This window comes from Phallusia mammillata, chromosome 5 (genome assembly GCF_965637545.1).
Source record: "Phallusia mammillata chromosome 5, kaPhaMamm4.hap1.1, whole genome shotgun sequence".
In the NCBI taxonomy this organism is placed as follows: Eukaryota; Metazoa; Chordata; class Ascidiacea; order Phlebobranchia; family Ascidiidae; genus Phallusia; species Phallusia mammillata.
Genome location: NC_137256.1, coordinates 22,008,555 through 22,028,353, shown reverse-complemented (window position 1 = coordinate 22,028,353; position 19,799 = coordinate 22,008,555). Strand labels below are relative to the sequence as shown.

Below are 19,799 nucleotides of genomic sequence, written 5' to 3'. Positions count from 1 at the left end.
GTGCGTTTTAAATGTTGAATGGATTTATCTACAGTGAAACACAGCAGGCAACTTCTGATTTTCATTCGATATAACGCAAGCGCTTCACAAAGGAAGTCGTCAAAACCACCAACAGTGTCATGCAATCGCTGACAAGCCTTTTGTCACGTAAGGGATACTTGTTCCAAATTTCAAGTAATCGAAGCGCTATGTTGCGAATATGGTGCTCGTCTGCACGCGTGCAGTACAGTATTTCCCGTTTGTCACAACGAGGCCAGGTCGCCCTGAACAGTAACATAAACAACCACGAGGAAGTTACTGTTGGGGCCTGTCATATCCGATACCTACGAGGTAGCTACGTCCTGTTTTTCAGACTTGTTTGTCACGCCTCATTTCTTACAAGCTATTTACCACCGTTTGGCCTTGTAGGAATCAGGAATTCCGCTTTTAGTGTCTCTTTGCTAAAGGTCAAAGAAAAGGCACCTGGAAAGAGAAATTTATACACCCCTTGCTCAATGTAACAAAGAACAATACATGATTGCCAACATTACGATGCAGATACAACTAACATAAGCCGAATGACTAAACGCCCTTGAACATTGCAGCAACTTAACTATTTTTGGAAGCAAAACTACGTGATTGGCATTTATAACGTTTGGAAACTATCGTTTTAAAACATAAGGGCTCAGTGGAGGGATTCAATTTTTTTGTCAGTCGGTTGTATCAGAAAAGTGATATTTTTCAAATCATTTTGCAGGGTTTGACTTGTTCGTCACTTTGCACATCTTTTAACAAAACATTTGCGAGTTATATTGGGTATGGAGGCATTTTCTTGTTGTGAAATTTCACCCTAACTTGCAGTTCATAGGTATAGAATGTGGCAATTGCTGTTATTGAATTTCTTAATTTCTGCAGCTGCTAAAGCGTCACTATTTACGGGAAACAGACGGACTGATGAATCACCGCCAGTCTGCTAATGAACCGTACCAACAATGGCGGCAACTGGTTTTGTGTTTCTTTTAACTGTTATAGGCTATATGACACCGTTAAAAGATTAACCAAAATTCAAAACCCTTTCCAGGCTAAATCCTTCCAGCATGCCTTCCATAGGCATGGCGCACTGTGTGATAAATATGAAAATAAAGTATAGTTTGAAGAGTCCAGTACCTGTTATTTCGATGATTACCATTTTCTGTTTTAACATAATCCAAAACCCAGTGTGTAAAACGCTACATGAAATATTTATTTATGATACTAGTGCGTGTTGTAAATTTGTTATTGCCACAACACATTTTCGTTTTGCAAACACAGCCTCAATGTGTTTTGTCTACTCGAATGATTTTACACCATACAACATAATTGATCCAAAATAATTCTGAAATTGCATACTTTAAGGTCGGTACAGGTTTTCAAGTAACAAACAATTCTTCAAAATGATTACGTCAGGTTAAAATTGGTTTGGGATCATGCAAGCATGACAGGAAGCTACCACAGTGCACGCCTCTTATGGCTTGCCAATCCCACGCATCTATATATGTCTAGCAGTGAGCACAGTACAGGCTCATACACGTGGCTAGTTTTCCGTTTGCTAACGCACTGCATAGCGTGTTCGCTCTGGAGAAATGTCGCAATAAATTCGTGACTGGTAGGTCTATTTTATGTGCCCCGTGTGTTAACTTTCGACATACTTAGTTATCGAATGTACCCCCATTTTGACAAACGTTTTTTTTATAAACGGAAAATCAGCATGCTCAGTGCATAACACAGTGTTTTAAATGGTGAGTTAACGGCTTCAAAAAGCAAAATTCTACTCCATTCTGATTCGTTATGTTTTATTGAGTTTGCGAACGACAATATGAGTAAAATGTTGTCCTGTAAAGGTTTAGAAACAATGTCATAACGCAGTGGTTCTCAAACTTTTTTGGTTGCGACGCCTCTGGAAAAGTTTTCTGGACTTGCGACGCACCAGCAAATAAAAGTTAATGAGGAAACTTATTATTTAAGTTGTGTTTATTGATACAACAACAAAAAGCCACGAAACGGAACTATTCTGCGACGCACTTGGAAAATGAAACGAAGCACCAGGGCTTCGCGACGTACAGTTTGAGAACAACTGTCATAACGTATCATTCTCCACTAACGCACCAAAAAGTTCTATTGTTATGCTTGTATTTGCAAATAAAAACCTTTGCAGTCACAAACGATCATTTGTAGACAGTTTGGGCTTGGGCAGGGTCAACTAGGCATGGTAGCTGAAGAATTAAGTTTAAGGAAACGGTAAATCAATTTGCTGGAAGTCAGCCTTGTCACGTGACCATGGCATGTGGCTTGTGCAAGTCTGTAGGGACATGATTGTTTCCTGATTAACATGGCGACTGGTAACAGTCAATTGTTCCGCCAGCACACGATACCCAATTAACGTTTCGTCTTTTGACAAAAATACAGCGCGACCACCACGCATAACAGTAACGCAATTTGCATTCGACTGCCTAAGAAAACAAAACACGTTTGCATTTAGTGTTTAGGCGGCTGCACCGATTTTTTAGTGATTGTGTGACAAAAATACAGCCTACCTTTCATATTTCGCAAAAGTTTAAACACTACCGGCAAAATTAGAAATTTCACCACTGTGGGATTATTACTTTTTATAACACCTCAAAAAAGGTGGAGGTACTCATTGTTCTATACCAGGGGCGGGCAACATACGGCCCGCGGGCCGGATCCGGCCCGCGACGGGATTTTGAGCGGCCCGCAGACAGTATCCGGTCTTACATGATAATGTGGCCCGCGGCCACAGTCTGCCGAAATCCCCCACTACTTGCTTACTACGTCAAATTATAGTTGTAACGGACAGTAACGCTCCCCAATAGCAAAAAACTTTTCCACCGTTTTTACCATTGCACCTTACGTCCATTGTTACGACATAACTGCCAAACTTGTGTGTGGCCTGCTTTCACGGTTTCCTTTGTTTCCACACGTGTAGCCTAATTAGTGTTTCAGCAGTATCTAAGTCTGTGGTGTATGCATTAAATTTGCTGTGGTGAATAATTTTATGTTATTTCAGTTAGATTGTTTGGACTGTATTGTAATTGTGACGTTCTTGATTGTACTTGGTTTAGGTCAGTGGTTCCCAACCAGGGCCCATGCCCCCCCAGGGGGGGGGCACGAGCTGTGTTCCGGGGGGCCACGGGCGTAGATTCACAAGAAACACCCACTAAATTGACTAAAAGTAATTTTCACTTTAACTTTTTTCGCGAATTTAATCGACTATTTCACATACTATTTGTTTATAGTGAGGTTTATCACGCTCGTTTACTCTATTAGGTCTGTTTAAGACCAAAATTAATACCGCATTCCAACGCGAGATTGTTATCTACAGTTTAAGGGGGCCACAGGTCTTACATGGTAACTTGAAGGGGGCCACGAGGCCAAAAAGTTACTTTGAGGGGGCCATGGTCCACGAAAGGTTGGGAACCACTGGTTTAGGTGGTCAAAAATCCGTTTTAAATCACTGGATAAATACGCGATTCATGTATCGATTCAGGAATCCGGCCCGCCAAGTACTTCATTTTCCCATATCAGGCCCGCCGACTGGAGAAGTTGCCCGCCCCTGTTCTATACCATGACAAAAACAATTCGTCGATTGACGTGCACTATTGCATAGTAGATAAAGTATTGCTGGTCGTAATTCACTTTTTCCTGACTGCACTGAAACAAACCCCAAGGGCAAAGAAAGGCACACGCGTACTATCGCGAATTGATATGATTTTTCCCTGACAATTGTAGCAAACGACTCTTGCTTCAAAACTACGTTTTGCCTACTGTTTTCGTCACTACACCTGTGATTTTGAGTCAATGTTTGCAAAAGTATTTAGAAAAACTGTTCCAATCTAGCAAATTTGTTTTAAGTAGGTGTTTAAGCAAGTCTACTTAGGATTTTTGACTCTCCTTAGGCGTTTTTACTGATTAAGCAACATGATTTATAATATGTCTGCAAATGTTTAAATTTGCTTTGATTAATTAGTACATACAAGCAATCTATTCATAACATAAATTGAATATATACTTATGTCCTGAAATGCAAGAGAGTTTGTGCATTCTGAATGCATTTAAGATGTTTTACCAATTGCTATTTGTGAATGGTGTTCCCCAAAAGCTTTAGCATTTCAAAACTCAGCAACAAACTGTTGGCTGTGTGCCAGCACAAACCGAAACTGCAACTTGAAGACAAAAGAAAAGCACACTTGACAATGAAAAGCTCTGAATCTTTGAGTTTATTCAAGTATAAATAAGTTTGGTCTGGATATATGCAATTCCTTGGTATGTATCAGTAACTAATTTTCAATAATGAGAGCTACTATGCAACATAACAGAGTAATGGAGTGATTCTGCTGTGATAGCGTGGAAAGTGTTGAAGAAATGTCCCGAAAAATTTTTTGCAGGTTTTTATAATCTCCAGTAACAGTGATTTAGCCCCAACGAGCTGTGTAGTGTGTAAGTGGTCACACCGTAAACAATATATTGCAAAGTGTACTGCAGTTGGACAAAACAAGGCAGACAAACGTTTAAAGGTCAAAACATGCAGTAACACTTGAAATGGGCAGAAATAGAATACACAAGAATTGTCCTCAAAGATACATGGTCTCACTGATGCTGCTGTTCCCATAAAATGAACACTGTAAATACATAAAAGTAAACCTGTTAGCAAACAACATGGAAACCCATTTTATTCCTTGGTACACTATGCACAGTTTTAATAAATCTGAGCAAAAAATTCAATATTTGTGTATGAAACATGGCTATGTTCGACAATTACGTTTGTCATTACTTAGGTTTCAGAATAGTCATGTTTTGTACATAAATATTGGCTCTGATTTTTTGCCCAAATTTTATTCCTATATTTCATATTTTATTTTTATTTCCTTCAAATACATCCGGAAACCAAACAAGGGCTTTGTGGAGTTGTATTTTCCCCTAATGTTGGTAAACAAGTTAAAATGCATATTGTGCCAATTTGGTAACACAGTTAAAAGCTTGTAATCATTATTATATTTGGAAGTGCAAAATAGTAAAAAACAAAACTTGATTTCAGCTTAAATCAGGGGTGGGCAACCTTTATCACTGTGGGGCCAAATACAATTGCAATAATTAGATCACGGGCCGCACCTTTATATGACACAAGGTGATTTTACTTCGTTGCATACCAAAAATACCTTACTACAAGTAAAATTTGCATTTGATTATCGCAGCATATCGCCAGTTCGCAGAAAAATAGCACCAGGCGCAGTAATTTGCTCAAAAATACATAATAATTGGACTCGTTTGCCAGTACATTTAAATCCAAGTGTCTCTGCAGGCCGTACAACCTTTAATCAAGCCCACCCCTGGCTTAAATGGTTCAAACATCTGCATCACAGACACAGACAAAGTAAGAGGCCACCATCTTAATGTACATGTGTTCGAAACTATGATAATAAATTTAACAATAACCATTTTTAACATGGTTTTAGACCAGTGGTTCTCAAACTTTTTTACCATGCGGCGCATTAAAGAACTAAAATTTCCTTCCGCGGCACACTTCGCAGGCAAACACAACAGAAGTTGATCATAAGCTTATAATTAAGTTAACTTTCAACTTTGTTGTGGTGGTTATTTCGCCGTAAAGGCCTAAAACACTAGGGAATGTATTTGCACTTCAAAAAAGAAAATATTTCGCGGCACACTTGGAAATCTCTCACGGCACACTAGTGTGCCGCGGCACAAAGTTTGAGAATCACTGTTTTAGACACTTGTTTATCATATATATAAAACAACAATGTTTTGCCAGACACCAAATACAAAACCTAAGTGTTATTTGACTAGTTTAAGTCATGTCATAACAAGGTTGTACTAAACTAAAAATGCAAACATAATGATTGAAACAACACAACCAATTAAATGTTAATTGCAAGACAAATGGGAGTTGCAATTATCCATCAGCTTTTTTTATTGAAGTATAAAAAGTTGTCCTACTTGTTAAGCATAATTGTTGGCTGCCAAGTGGTCTTTGACTGCTCCTGCAGCGGCAAAACAATCTTGAACGCTTGTTCCGTCATTTCCGACTATAACCAAGCCATCTAAAAAGAAAAAAAATATATCGTTTTGGTATTGTGAAACCATTTGTCTTTGTTGCCTGATGTCATACTGTATTTCAGCTTAAACTAGAAGGGTGGCTTAGCACATTTTGTTGTTGCATTTACACTAAAACCTATTTTAAAACATTAATATATTTCCTATGCTTATTTTGTATTGGGTCCCGTATTAGTCATCGTCTTTTATAACCTTAGTCGTTTCTGCAGGGAAAAACTCATGGGTCCTCACACATGCAAAGTTGAAAATAATGCATTTCATCAGATATCAGATAACCATGAGAAAGCCGGGTGTTGTAAGGTAAAACACAGTGATCGGCACTGGGTTTTTTAAAAGTTCATTTATTTTAGGGGGCTAGTTGAGAAAATGTTGGAGCTACACGGTAAAACACATAAATCGAAACCTACAAATAGCATATTCCACATGCTACCCAAATTTTAGCCAATTCTGAAACTGTTCAAAAAAACTCACCCATTTTAGGGGGCTAGTGGGGTGAAATTGGGGCTACATGGTTAAACACAACAATCAGCTCGTATGAATGGTAAATTCTGCAAGTTGTCTAAATTTCAGTCAATTCCGACATTGTTTATAAAACTGACCCATTTTAGAGGGCTAGTAGGGTAACTAATGGGGTGTGACACACAAACTAAAAAAATATGAAACCTCAAAAACTCAATTAATAGTTCTGCAAAATTTCAGCCCAATCCGCCATTGTTTACAATTTCGACTACAAGAGGTGTTCTGAGCAACAACCGTTAATGTTTTTGACATCATAGGGCTGTTAACAACCTCCTAACTGCCAAGGCGCAAAAACGTCGACCAAGCAGTTTCCAGAAAGCCTTAACAGTTGTATTTCAGACATTATAAATTAAAAAGGCATTTTTAATTAATTAACAACAACGTTTCCCCCAATTTATATTTAACTTATGTATTGCTCCTGGAGTATATGTGTAAAAATTAAATAAGCTATGCGGTGACAAAAAATCATTCTCAACTGTGTTCTGCGATGCCTATAAGTTCACCTTCAGTCGTCATAAGGCAGCCAACTTATCAATGACCGTTTAATGACTTTTTATTGCGTCTTGGGAAAACGCCTAGTTTTTTTACATTTGTAAATCAACAATGTTTGCCTGAAATGTACAAATCCGAAGTATCGTTTTAATCACTTCTAAGGTATATAACCTTCGCTAAACCTGAAAATATGTGTGCTAACTTCTCAAAAACCACATAGCATTGCTGCGCTGAAGTCTAATCTTTAAAAAGACTGGTAAAACGCCCGTCCATGTGTCAAACAGCGTTCTCCCGCTATGCATAAATTGCCCAGTGAATTACTCCCTTGGGCTTTACAGTCCACACATATTATGGGTTGTAATGGTAATCATTTGGATATTGAGCCAAAAAACACTCAATGAGTAACCCAGTGCAAACATTTTTACAATTTTTTTAGCACAGATAAGGGGCTTGCATTTCTGACCTAAAGGCTTGGAAAAACTAAAAATGATATTTTCGGGGTTAAAAGGGTGAAATATGGGCTAATCCAATCAAAAGTTAGAAATATATTCAGAATACCTTACATTGCACAAATGGGACCGTCTCACAAAATTTTATGGGATCAGCGAATCGGTTAGCATTACTGGTTACTGTCAATGGACTTTTTGTAACAGAACCGGCTAAAAATATGAATTTTGTAATAGAACCGGCTGACAAAAATTTTGAATCCCACCACTGGGTTGAACAGCTAGGTCATTTGAGTCAAACTTCAGGAGGATCAAATTTGGATCTAACATCTACGTAAATTTGAATAACTTTCAATCGTTCCTTCTTGAACAAAAACATAGAACAAACCAACGTTAGACAAAAACTAATATTTTAGGGTTAAAGGGGTAAAAAATGGGTGAATCCTATTAAAAGTTAGAAAATTCTATACCTTACATTGCACCAACCAACAAAGCATGAAACTCTTACATTATGTACTTAGGTCAGTACAGCCGTTTTGAAAAAAATGTTTTAGGGGACAGTGGGTGAACCGCTTGGTCATTTAGGATCAAACACTCTTTTATAAGCGCAGTACAAATCTGCGTTAGACAGAAAAAAGAAACAAAAATACGGACAAAAACAGTATGTAATACTTACAAGCTTTCACAGCTTCCTTGAAAACAAGAGATACAGTGCCTTTTCTCAGCCCAACCAAACCATCTTCAATACGAATTACAAAAAACTTTTCGCCATTGATAACAATGCCTTTGCCTGGCGCAAAGTCTTTGATTGAAGTTAATTTTTGTTTCTGCAATATAAAATATCACATTTTGTTAAATATGTCAGCAAATGAAAGTTGCAGTGTTCCCCCAAACTTTGTTTATTCGTAAGTATTTAGTCAAAATCAGCTTGTTGTAAATCACATGTTGTTTTGAAAATATTTACAAGTGTAAGGTCAGAACCAAAAATTGGAGTTCTTTTTATCACATTATATTACAAGTTCAAATTGCTCTGGGGCCTAGTGAAAATATGAATGGTACTCCACACATACATAAATATGTATTGTTGATTTCAATGCTTGTCTAATGTGTTTTCGTTTGCATGCTTTGCACTAGGTACTAAAGAAGAACCACAAAGCGACCTTAATAATGAAACAAAAATGGGTTTAGCCAGGCTATTTGTGTGCATAGTTTGTTTTAAAACAGTTAAAAAATGAGCCTGACAAATTTTCATGGCAAATTAGAAATGTATACATAAGAATTGGCATAACAAAACATTCTTAAGCATGTTAACAACGTGTATATGTAAATGTTGATTCATGCTGACCTTGAGGTCATAAAAATGTGTGCAACTTTGTACCAACACTAAACTAAAAAGCTTGTTTTATGAACAAGCAAAAGTCAGTTGCTGTTTTGCAACATAAATTAACCAAGTGAAGCACCTGAAAATGGCATATTTTTTTGAACTGTTTATATCTGCCATAGAAGTAATTTTCAATCATTTTACTATTTCTTCTTGACAAAACTACCGAAAATAATTTACATTAGACCTAAATGAAACCAATATGTGCCCTCATCAGACGGAAAATAATGATGACAACAAAAGTATAGCACTTCTAACCACTTACATCCAACGTTACTGGGGGACTTGAATTAGGTTGAACATCGCACCAGATTTGACCGTCGGGACCATACAAAATTGCTTCAGCAATTTGAGGTTGCACTTTACTGTTACATAAACATGTGTTTACAGTTTGATCCCAAGACATTGTACAATTTGGTTGCGAAAATTAAAAATAAATACCAGTGTATCTGTGAAGAAGTAAGTATAATTAGAATAATGACTTTGCATGTATTGCCATTGTACACCACAAAGTGTTTGGTACCACCCTCCATACACGTGAAAAAATTAATCCCCAAAGTGGTTTAACACTGTTAAAGGTTTTGTACGGTTTTTTAATTGGAATGCCTATTATCCCTTAAACCGAAAACAAATTTTCCGGATTTGGGAACGTAAAAAGCACATTTTTTAAAAAGAAACATTTCACTGTGAAGCGTAAACCATAAAAAAACACTAAAGCCCATAATACAAGTGCAGAACTTGTTATAACTATCGATAAGGCTTGATAAAACAAAATGTTTTAAAACCGATACGGTGAATAAAACGACAACACAACAGTACTTTTGAAAACTTAATGTAAAAACAGTAACATTATAAACTCTGATTTTTGCGAAACAATGATATTTTCCTAGAATCCCAACCCAAAGAACGATATACAATAACAGTCTTGTTGCGTATTTAATCCAAACAACGAACCGTTCTCGCCGGTTGCCGCTGCCGGCGTCTAAAGTTTTCATATGTCGGTGCTGCCCCTCCCACAAGAAGAGAAAAAAAGCGAAGCAAATGCGGAAATAAGTAACATACGCATCAGAGCGTATCAGAATTTTTACGTCACCCTTAAGATTAATATTGCTTTGTTCAATTTAGATCATAAAACACGAAAAAAACTAGCAGTTTAAAGTTTAAACACTGCTTGGTCGGATCTAAGAATAGACAAGAAAAAGAAAATACACAATTGTTTAGTTTACAGTGATTCATTTTAGTTTTGGGGGAGACTCAAACAACGATGTTGACTTTTATTTGAAGGCCACTCTGTTACCACAGCTCCGTTGCACCATCTAGCAACGTATGTTTCTCGGGATATACCACCAGCAGTCGTGTTTTTGGCAAGTTAAAACAGGCTTAAAATCCAATGCTTGTCCCCTATTCAACATAATAATTCACAAAGCAAAATTATAATACGGTACTGTAACTTCAATTCAGTGGTGGAATTCAGCCGGTTCGCACCGGTTCTACAGAAGCTACTGGTTACTGTCAATGGACTTTTTGTAACAGAACCGGCTATCAAATAAGAATTTTGTGATAGAACCGGCTGACATAACATTTGAATCGCACCACAGCTTCAATTTATGGTTTTTCAGTAGACAATAAATGTGTTGTTACATCACAGGGCTTTATTGTCACCGAGTGAGCAGCCACAGCAAAACATGCAGTAATTCCAAAAATGCAGCAGATTGGCGTAGAAACATGTACGGCATGGAGAGACTGCGACTCTATCAGCCACAAACATTGCGTCACGAATTGGCGCAACCTTGTTCGCCTTTGGAGGGCCCAAAAGCTGTGTGACGTCACAATTAATGTGAATGGATGTCGATTTCAGTGTCATGGTATTGTACCGGCTTCTGCCAGTCCGTTTTTTCGCGAGGCATTCTGCAAAAAAGTAGAGATGTCAGCTACAAATTCGTTTCTCTGCGACAAGGAAGTTATAGTGGACTTCATGAGTGAAGAAATATTTTCCCATGTAAGTTGACTAAATTACTCTAGCATGTTGTATTTGGCCTTGTAGGGCACTGGTTCTTAAACTTCTTGTCTTGTGCAAAAAAAAATTCAGCCTTAAAGGTATGTCAAAGCCTATGCTATTTACATTTAGCCAGTGGCAAAAGTAAGCCAGAACGGTTTGTTTCAATAAGTTTTAACTTAAGGGAATTAAAAGTAGCGTCTATATTAGAAATGTTATGTAAAGTGCCTGGGTTATTAGAATATAGATCTCTACGCCCTACGGTACTTAATCTTAGTGATGTTTTTACGTGGTATTCAATAATACTGTATTTTTTATTCTTGTAACTTTATTATGATTAGGGTTAAATTTGCAGGTTCATATAAGATCGTTTCCCTGAGTATTTTTTTTTATCACCCAAAACACGTTATTATTTTTGCCTCTTGCCTTGGTTCAGCATAAAAAAGTGAGGTAAGCACTGCTTGTGAAAAACCATGTCCCAAACAAACAATAATTTTTGAACATGTGCTAAGGTACTGAACTTTATGTACACATCTGATGTCGAAGTTGGACATAGCAACGTGCGCTCTCTAGTGCTGGCTGCGGCGCGACTGGAAATGCAGGGAATGGTAAATGCTATTATGCGTGAAGTGCTACAATGGGAGTTAACGCCATCAACTGACCAAACTACCGCTAAGTCGAATGAGAACGTCAGACAGCCACATATAGCCAACAAAAACGTAGAAGTTGAACACAGACGACGACATAAAAATGGCAAGCCCATCGACAACATTGGTGGGTCCTTATTTCTGATGTGTTAAATTGTTCGGTTTTTTTCAGGGGACAATGCTCAAAATTAGTGCGACTTTAAGCTGTCTGTATCAATGCTAGTTGTTTTAAATCGTGGTGTGTGATTGTTTTGCGTGGTTTCGAAGGTGACTTCGTTTTAGTTTATCTCTCCAGCAGGTTCCACTGGGTGGGAGTAAAGTTTTTCGCTCAGGGAAATCACATAACGCCGATATAGGATTCGAACACAACTATGTTAGCACTAAAGGGGATTATACGACTGCAAATTTAATTTTCAACAAATCAAGATAAAAGTTGTTTAAAAAGAAAAAAAATTCTTCGTTAAAGTTTTTTTAGTTTATGCTGAACTTAAAACGCACATATAAATCAAGCTTTAAAGCAGTAGTTTCGAACCGGGATGGAGTTCAGTTTATGTTGTGCATGTGGTTTGTAATTAGGCACTTTAGCTTTGCGAATATAACCTGTGAGGTTTTTAAAGACCTGATTTTAAAATGTCTTGTATGGTTTAGCATCTGTAGTGTATTGGATAGAAATAAAAATGTATAACCATCAGTGTGGTGTACAAAAGATCTGATTTTATAATTATCTTTGTGTGGTTTAGCATCTGTAGTTTATTGGAAGGAATAAAAATGTTCTGATCGTTAAGTGAGGAATTCGTCAGAGATTGAAATCATTTGCAAGTTTTGTATTTTTCAACGAAGATTGTTGCGGAAGATTTCCCTTTGATGAGTCTTCTGAGGGCGAGGAGCCTTTGAGCTTTGAAGAACGAAACAGAAGGCGTTCTGTTTCTACAGATAGCAAGATAACTGTTACAGGCATTATGGACGAACTGCGACTACAGGGTGATCTTAAAACGCTGGAATTCGTTCGCAGTTTCGCAGCCCGCAACTTTCATGAACTTTCGCAAGCTGATTCCTTTCTGTAAGTGAGTGATTTTGAACTTGTATAATTAAACAACCTACACGAATAAAATTGAAAGACTTCCCGCTAACAAATCACGGTATGATTTGAAAACCAAAAACTGAGGTTTTTTAACCAAATCAGTGTTTCATACCGGAACAGAAGAGAACGTTATATACCGGAAAAATAAAAAATTGGCTCAATACCGGAACGAAATACCGTTATTTTTTATTCCGGTATTTCGTTTCGGAGATTTAACATGAAAAAAGTTGATAAAAATTTCGCGCGGTTGCGCCACAACAAAAAAACTACAGCTCCAACAGACTTTAATTGACAAAAGTTGTGTGTTGCAATTTTTTTGTTCGCTTAGGAGTTGTAAAGAGTACAAAGAGACGTTTTTTGGTCAAAACCGAAATACCGAAATATACCGTTATAAATCAATTTCGGTCAGACCGGAACGAACTGAAAATATCGTTACCCCAGGACAAAAATAAAAATAATTCGCACATAACGAACACCGTTATTTCGTTTCGTTACGTTCCGGTACAAAAAACTGTTTAAAATCCCAAAATTGGTAGAGAAACAAGTCAAGTATATCGTGCCAACTCTATCTTACTTCATGTTTTCTTTTGAATGTTGCTTTGTGCCCAAATTCAATATGTTGATTTGTCTTTGCTTTAGAGAAACATCAGTTCATACTGTGGCGTGCTTGCTTGATGACGAACGACTGAATATTGACGAGTTCAAAGTGTTCACCGCCCTTTGCAGGTGGCTTGAAGCTGATCCCATGCATTTGGTTCATGCCCCGTATCTACTTTCAAAGGTACCGGGCACTCAATCGTTTAACTTTTTTTTTGCAGAAATGTTTTTTACAACAATGATATTTCTTGGAGGTTTGTAAACCCTGTATTGTATTACTGAGAGTATTGGACTTTTAACAGGCAGCATGGTCATTGACTATTACTGTTTATGTGAATGTTTATTCTGTTACTACATAAAACTGTTTGCTATTTTTTGACCATGTTTCGACTTTTAAACTAAATTTAATCGATTTTAGCTTCGATTACAACTTCTGTCTCCACAAGAACTGGAAGACAGTGTGGAAACTAAGGACTACCTGATGAGCAAGAAAAAGTGTAGAGTCCTTATACTGGAGGCTTTTCGATTTCACTGCCTTCGTTCGCGGGCAGCTGGTGACGAACCAAGCTCACGGGAGACCCCTCGTGGGCAAAAACCCAGGGCAGGCACCAGCAGGTAGGGAACAATCGTTTGGTGGCTACTCGTGGATTTAGGAAAATCTATTTAAAGAAAGTAATTTTAATATAAATGCCCTGTTCTTGACTTGACAAGCAATAATCTAAAGTCCATTCTCAATTGTACACGTATTTATTGCAACTAATGTACTATGTTGGATTTAAAACATATCTACAAGGACCTTGTAGGCTACATACATACCAGTATACCAGAACGCTGTGGGTAACTTTAAATGTGCACGTGGAAATTACAAACCGGTTTAAGTGCAGTATATCATTTTTTAAAGTTGTAAGCATACCAGAAATTGGGGCCCAAACCTGCTTTAAAAAAAGCTTGAACCAGACCCAAATGATTGATTTTTCGATGTGAAATAGCGACACAAATATGGGCTAACCGTTTTAGAAATATGTTATCCTAGTGACGAAAATTAGGCCTACCCATCTAAACAAGGTGTAGCTCATACGCAGCGTTGTCAGAAAAATAGAAAATGTCGTCAGGTTGTACGCGATCAGTGCAAGGCAGAGAACCACTGGATTAGAGGGCATTGGTATTGATACCGCGCAAAATCCAGTTACCGACTTTTAAATGGAATATTCTTTTAGACATTACGACTCTGAGGCCGAAGATTGGACGTTTGGGGAGGACGAAACGGTCATGGTAAAGAAAAATAAGAAGTCGCCGTTATGTCCAGTGAAACCGTGTTCTTGTTGTCCTGACTACATTCTTCTGTCAGGAGGTGCGTTTTTGCTACATAAGGGTTTCAAGCATATACTGCATTAGGGAAACCTTTTGACGACAAATTTAAATAGTTTTTAAGTACAGTGTGTTTTGTTCAAACAGTCATTGTGGACTAAATATGTTTTGTTCTGGTCAAACATTGGCTACTTCGGTTTATCGTAAATAACCATTTTCTGGTTTTATTTAAAAACATTTTTAAGCATTATTTCTGCTTGTGTTGAACATATTTCAACGAATTATACCAACTTATGCTTAAATACAATAACCATGTTACAAAAATACTTAAATTGCAATAACAAAAGTGTAAATGTAGCATAAAAGTGTAAAAAATTACATTTAGAGTAATAGCAAAGGTAATACACCAAAATCTGAAATTCGATGTGTGAATGTTGGAAATAAAAGATAAAAAAAGCTTAAAAAACGATATGGTGGCAATATAAAAAGCTTATGCGATAAATTAAAAGTAACGAAAAATTGTTTCAGGAATCGATATCAAGGAAAAATCTCCGTGTGAAGGAATTTACAAATACGAGGAACGCGAAAACACGTGGTTAAGATTTGCGAAAATCCCACAACCCAGAAATCATCACGCGGCTGTTTACTGCAAAGGCGCTTTATATATTATCGGTAAGAACACCGTTTCATCAAAAATTATCAACATAATTCACTCTACTGGACAAAACAAGCCTAAAAAATGCAACTACGAAGTAAAATAAGAGCCAGCTCCATTTTATCGCCATTTAACTACTTGAAAAGACGTTAAGAACGTTAAGAACAAAAACAATCGTATGAAAACCCCTCAAAAATCGCATAACCTACAACTATTAATATCCACAACTCAATGTCAGAAACTAGCCCAATCGGGAGGGAAAACTGCCACCCTGACAACATTATGGGGGTGATTATAGTAGTCAGGGATACCAACAACGCGCTCTTATGAGCCCATATTGTTTTTCGCAGCTTGCTGGGAAATTCATTAGGGAGCAGTGTTTTGTGTACACTCGCTCGATTAAGTCCGAATTTTCTTCTCACTACTATATTTAATGGTATTCGAACCGAGAGCGCTCCCAAGAACAAACACTGGCCAAATTTTTAATATCTGAATATGGATCAGCCGCCCAGCCCATTCGGCCAAATTCCTGTCTAACTCACAACAATGCGATTCATTAATTGCGTGACTATATTGCGCCCTCAGGTGGTTCCGACCCAACCCTCACTGGGCCGGGCTCTGAGGTTTGCCCAGTCTCGACTTGCTACAAACTTGGACTCGGGTCACTAAAGTGGTGCAAAGTGGATTCAATGTCGACGCCTCGAATGTCTTTACAGGTAATGCAAATCCTCTAAAACGAGCCTTTTAACTGTTCCTAATTAGTTTCAAAGATGTGTTTGATCGTCTATGTTTTTAAGACAAACCAATCTATCTAAATAGCCTAATAGAGTGGTTCCCAATCTTTATCGACGGATTTCTTACTTAACGATTCAAAACAGTTATATTTCTTACCAATAAGACTACATAGGAGATGCTAACCCATACAAAGGTCATTAAAATTTTGGATTTTATCAACTTCAAGTCATATTTTCAAAGCTGAAGTGTCTATTTACAAACCACATGTAAAAAAATTCTCCCCTAAAATCCTCCTTAAGTAAATTCCTTCCTTCCAGTTTTAAAACTCCTTTCTTTGGAGAAATTCCTTTCCGGTTGGGAACCACTGATTCAAACTTTAATTTCGTAAGATAACGTTTCCCATACAAAAAAGCTTGTTTTCATCACAGGCAGTTTACCTTAACGGGTATATATACGCGATTGGGGGCCAAGACCACAAACAAAGAATGCTTAGAGATGTTGAGCGTTATTCGTTATCCACATGCACGTGGGAGTATTCGGGAACGCTTTCGAAGGCTCGAGCTGGGATGGCGGCTTGTGCGTTTGACAATCGCTTATGGGCGCTAGGGGGCTACTGCCACAAGCGTGGTGAAGTCCTGGACACCGTTGAAACGTTTGATGAAGACATGGAAAGGTATGTTTGGGTTGAGTTGAGTTTATTTCGCTCGGTGAAAAAAAACACATAGCGACACCATTGCACCGAACAATCACCAAGCCGGAAATAGCTGGGCAACGTTAAAACGTTATGGAGCGCAAAATAGCGATACAGCGGTTAGTGGTTCTTAACCTTTTTATCACCGCCGAACCCCTACGAAATTCTTCACCCTTTGGTCGAACCCCAACAAATTGCATCCTGGATTTTTAACCCATTTGTTTGTGTGTGTCACAATTAGCTTTTGACCAAACATAGTGGCAACTGTTTGTCATTTTGTTTAAGCAACTTGTTTCAGGATTGCTTTAATTCCGGCAATTTTTAGTTTTTATCAAAATGAAGCATTGCATTTTTAGCGACTGTGCACAAACATGAAAAAGGTGGAGTAATAAGTTTTTGCTGCCAACAAAATTTCGTTGTGTTGCTGCATACGAACACGCTCACAATGCTCTTTGTTACGTCACAAAGAAGAAAACAAAATCTTAGTGTAACCTTTCTGTGTTTTGATATGCAGCAAATTAATTTTTTTTAGCGACCATAAAACCCTAAAGTTTTACTAACACGAGTATTTGTACTTCAAAAGACCTCTTCGTCGAACCCCTGATTCAACGTTGCCGAACCCCGGTTAAGAACCACTGGGTTAGACGTTGTCGAAATTGTTTTTTAAAATTCGTCCCATTAGGCTGATTCGCAATTTGTATTAAAGAGAACCAAAGAAATCACAGTACGCCAGGCCTATATTGAAGGCATTATACCGAATCAGTCGGTCACCAAGCATTCCCATATTATGGCGTAGGATAGAAAAACCTATAGCGTATGGAAATGCTTGGTTACCGCCTGATTGGGTATAATGCCTTCAATAGACCTGGCGTACTGTGATTTATAAACGAGTGTGCCGTGATCGCTGGTCTGCATAGACGCTTCAGGCCTGATCCCAGCAATCAATTTATGTTCATCTTAGACTTAGAGTATTGAAGAAAATTTTGTTTTTCTTCATATTTTTATGATGTGGAGTAAAATTTAAGCAGAACTTTCTATTGGCAAAGATAAGAACATTTATCAATCGAATTTGTGTTCGGTCTTCTTACTCTGTATAGGGGTCTTCATGCTCATATTTATAAGCTTTATAAGCCTTTAACTCGCCCAAACGGTTAAAAACTAGAGTCCTATAGCAGTTGAATGAAGGTCTGCCCAGAAATAAAGATGTGCATGGCGAAGCAATAAAACTGCAATTTTATGTTAGTTCCAATTCATTCAAACAACTTTTTACAATTGCCGGAAGAGCTCTATAAAATTTATATTATGCCTGGCAGCAACAGCTTATGTACAGTTTAATAATGTGACTCAAGCCTAAAGACATTGTCTATTTAAACCACGTACTTGGCACATCAAAAAAACTCTGCCTTGTGTTTAGTTGGGAGGACAACATCCCATTAAGATTTCCACGGTGTTTTGCCAACGTGGCTGTTTGCCGTGGTCGACTGCACCTCCTAGGTGGCGCCTGGCTCGACCCCGATCTTGACTGCACGACTTTCAGCAGTGTTTATGACGTCGACGTTTTCAATGACGTCAGCAAAGTTTGGGAGGGTGTCACTGCACTGAGGCTCAGTCGCCACGACGCTGGAATCGCCGTTTTAGGTATTTTTTGTGAATGAACATATTTATTTTTACTATTTGCTAAAAAACAGGTCGTTACGAAATGCGAAAGAAATTACCATTGTGCCATGGAATAACTACGGACGAATCCGGTTAATTGCATTTATAATTTGCAAAACTTTTGTGCAAAAGATTGAGATTTACAGTTTTGTGCAATTAAACGAAATTCGCGATTAACCAGTATGCAACTAACCGGTTTAGTCTGTTTTTTAAAGTGTCTTGGACAAGATGTTTTATTGAAATGATATGTTTAAAAAGTTACGTGAGCCTTAATAGTTTTAACAAATTTATTTTAACACATACAGTAAACCTCCGTCAAACTGACATATTCGAACAAAACTTGAGGTACAAATGATTTGTAATGTGGTAAGACTTACTCTTCGACATCATTTAATCTAGATCTTCGCCTAATCCGGACAAAAATTTTGGTCCAAACGGGTCCGGATGAACCGAAGTTTACTGTAGTCGATTAAAAAATCCTAACTTTATCTTAAATCTTAAAGCAAGACATGTAAATGGGACATTTTCGTTTTAGGTCCTCGAATTTACATCGTCGGTGGAAAACACTGCGATAGCGGCGTCATAAAAAATCTCGAAACGGTTGAATGCTATGACGTGGCGAAAAACGATTGGCTGGACGGTGTTGCGTCATTGCCGTTACCTTTACTTGGACCCGCAGTTACTTACACGAATTAAATTTCGCAGTTTTTTTCCGCAAATTACAATCAAATTTGCTTGTTGAATCTGATTTTTTGTGCGTATTAAAAAAAGCTAGGTTAGGAAGAAAAAATGCATGCTGGTTATAAACTGGTGTGTTGCCACAGTGTGCACATCTAATATTGCTCACTGCTGAGTATTTGAGTTATACACCACATAGAACTGGCGAGTACCATCATATAAACACGCTCTTTACTAAGGTAAAACAAGAAAATATTAGTTCTGATGAATAGTGAATACGGCTATTGACTTATTGTTATTATCTGTGCATGACAGCACATGGGCGCCGCCACGTATGGGCAAGAGGGGGCACTTGCCCCCCCTTGGAATTTCAGTGTACCTCAATTTAACATATTTAGCAGCAAACCTAATTAAATTGGCAGCGCGGGGATTTGTGACGTCGTTCAATGCTTTAACTTTTAGGCAACTCAATTGTGAAGTACACGATTTATGGCTTCATATGTAACAAAGGTAAAGCAGTGGTCGGCAACCGCCGGTCCGCGGCCCGGTACCGGTCCGCGAGGGTTGCGTTACCAGGCCGTATGAATTTTTAGGTTAGATGTTATAAAACGTTTGGCCCATGTATCCCGGGGATGATGAATAATTTAAGCGTTTTTATTGCTAAATATTTGTAGTTTTTTGAAGACCGGTCCGCGATAAAATTTTAGTTTCAAAAACGGTCCGCCGTGCACAAAAGGTTGCCGACCCCTGCGGTAAAGTATCAGCCAAAATTTGCCCCCTCTTGCAAAATTTTCTGCCGGCGCCCATGT

The 19,799-nt window shown here is 38.0% G+C and overlaps 2 protein-coding genes across 2 annotated transcripts; one reads left to right on the top strand and one right to left on the bottom strand.

The window, feature by feature from the left end:
* Window positions 1-4,230: 4,230 nt before the first annotated feature.
* On the bottom strand, window positions 4,231-9,414 carry LOC145230130 (uncharacterized). The gene is made up of 4 exons (XM_080095507.1): window positions 9,212-9,414; window positions 8,242-8,392; window positions 5,992-6,095; window positions 4,231-4,655 (listed from the first exon to the last, which is right to left on the bottom strand). The coding sequence occupies exons 1-3, from the start codon at window positions 9,350-9,352 to the stop codon at window positions 5,995-5,997; spliced, it is 393 nt and encodes a 130-aa protein (XP_079951633.1). The 5' UTR covers window positions 9,353-9,414; the 3' UTR covers window positions 4,231-4,655; window positions 5,992-5,994.
* Window positions 9,415-10,648: 1,234 nt separating this feature from the next.
* Window positions 10,649-19,021, top strand: LOC145229691 (kelch-like protein 26). The gene is made up of 11 exons (XM_080095025.1): window positions 10,649-10,945; window positions 11,455-11,716; window positions 12,430-12,649; window positions 13,310-13,451; window positions 13,686-13,882; window positions 14,485-14,618; window positions 15,104-15,247; window positions 15,816-15,946; window positions 16,394-16,638; window positions 18,071-18,294; window positions 18,848-19,021. The coding sequence occupies exons 1-11, from the start codon at window positions 10,649-10,651 to the stop codon at window positions 19,006-19,008; spliced, it is 2,157 nt and encodes a 718-aa protein (XP_079951151.1). The 3' UTR covers window positions 19,009-19,021.
* Window positions 19,022-19,799: the final 778 nt, after the last annotated feature.

Coding starts and splice junctions, on each gene's coding strand:
- LOC145229691 (XM_080095025.1), top strand. CDS start 10,649: ATGCAGCAGATTGGCGTAGAAACATGTACGGCATGGAGAGACTGCGAC. Junction 12,650..13,309: donor TCGCAAGCTGATTCCTTTCT/GTAAGTGAGTGA, acceptor TCTTTGCTTTAG/AGAAACATCAGTTCATACTG. Junction 13,883..14,484: donor CCCAGGGCAGGCACCAGCAG/GTAGGGAACAAT, acceptor ATATTCTTTTAG/ACATTACGACTCTGAGGCCG.
- LOC145230130 (XM_080095507.1), bottom strand. CDS start 9,352: ATGTCTTGGGATCAAACTGTAAACACATGTTTATGTAACAGTAAAGTG. Junction 8,393..9,211: donor GTCCCCCAGTAACGTTGGAT/GTAAGTGGTTAG, acceptor TTTATATTGCAG/AAACAAAAATTAACTTCAAT. Junction 6,096..8,241: donor CAAGGAAGCTGTGAAAGCTT/GTAAGTATTACA, acceptor TTTTCTTTTTAG/ATGGCTTGGTTATAGTCGGA.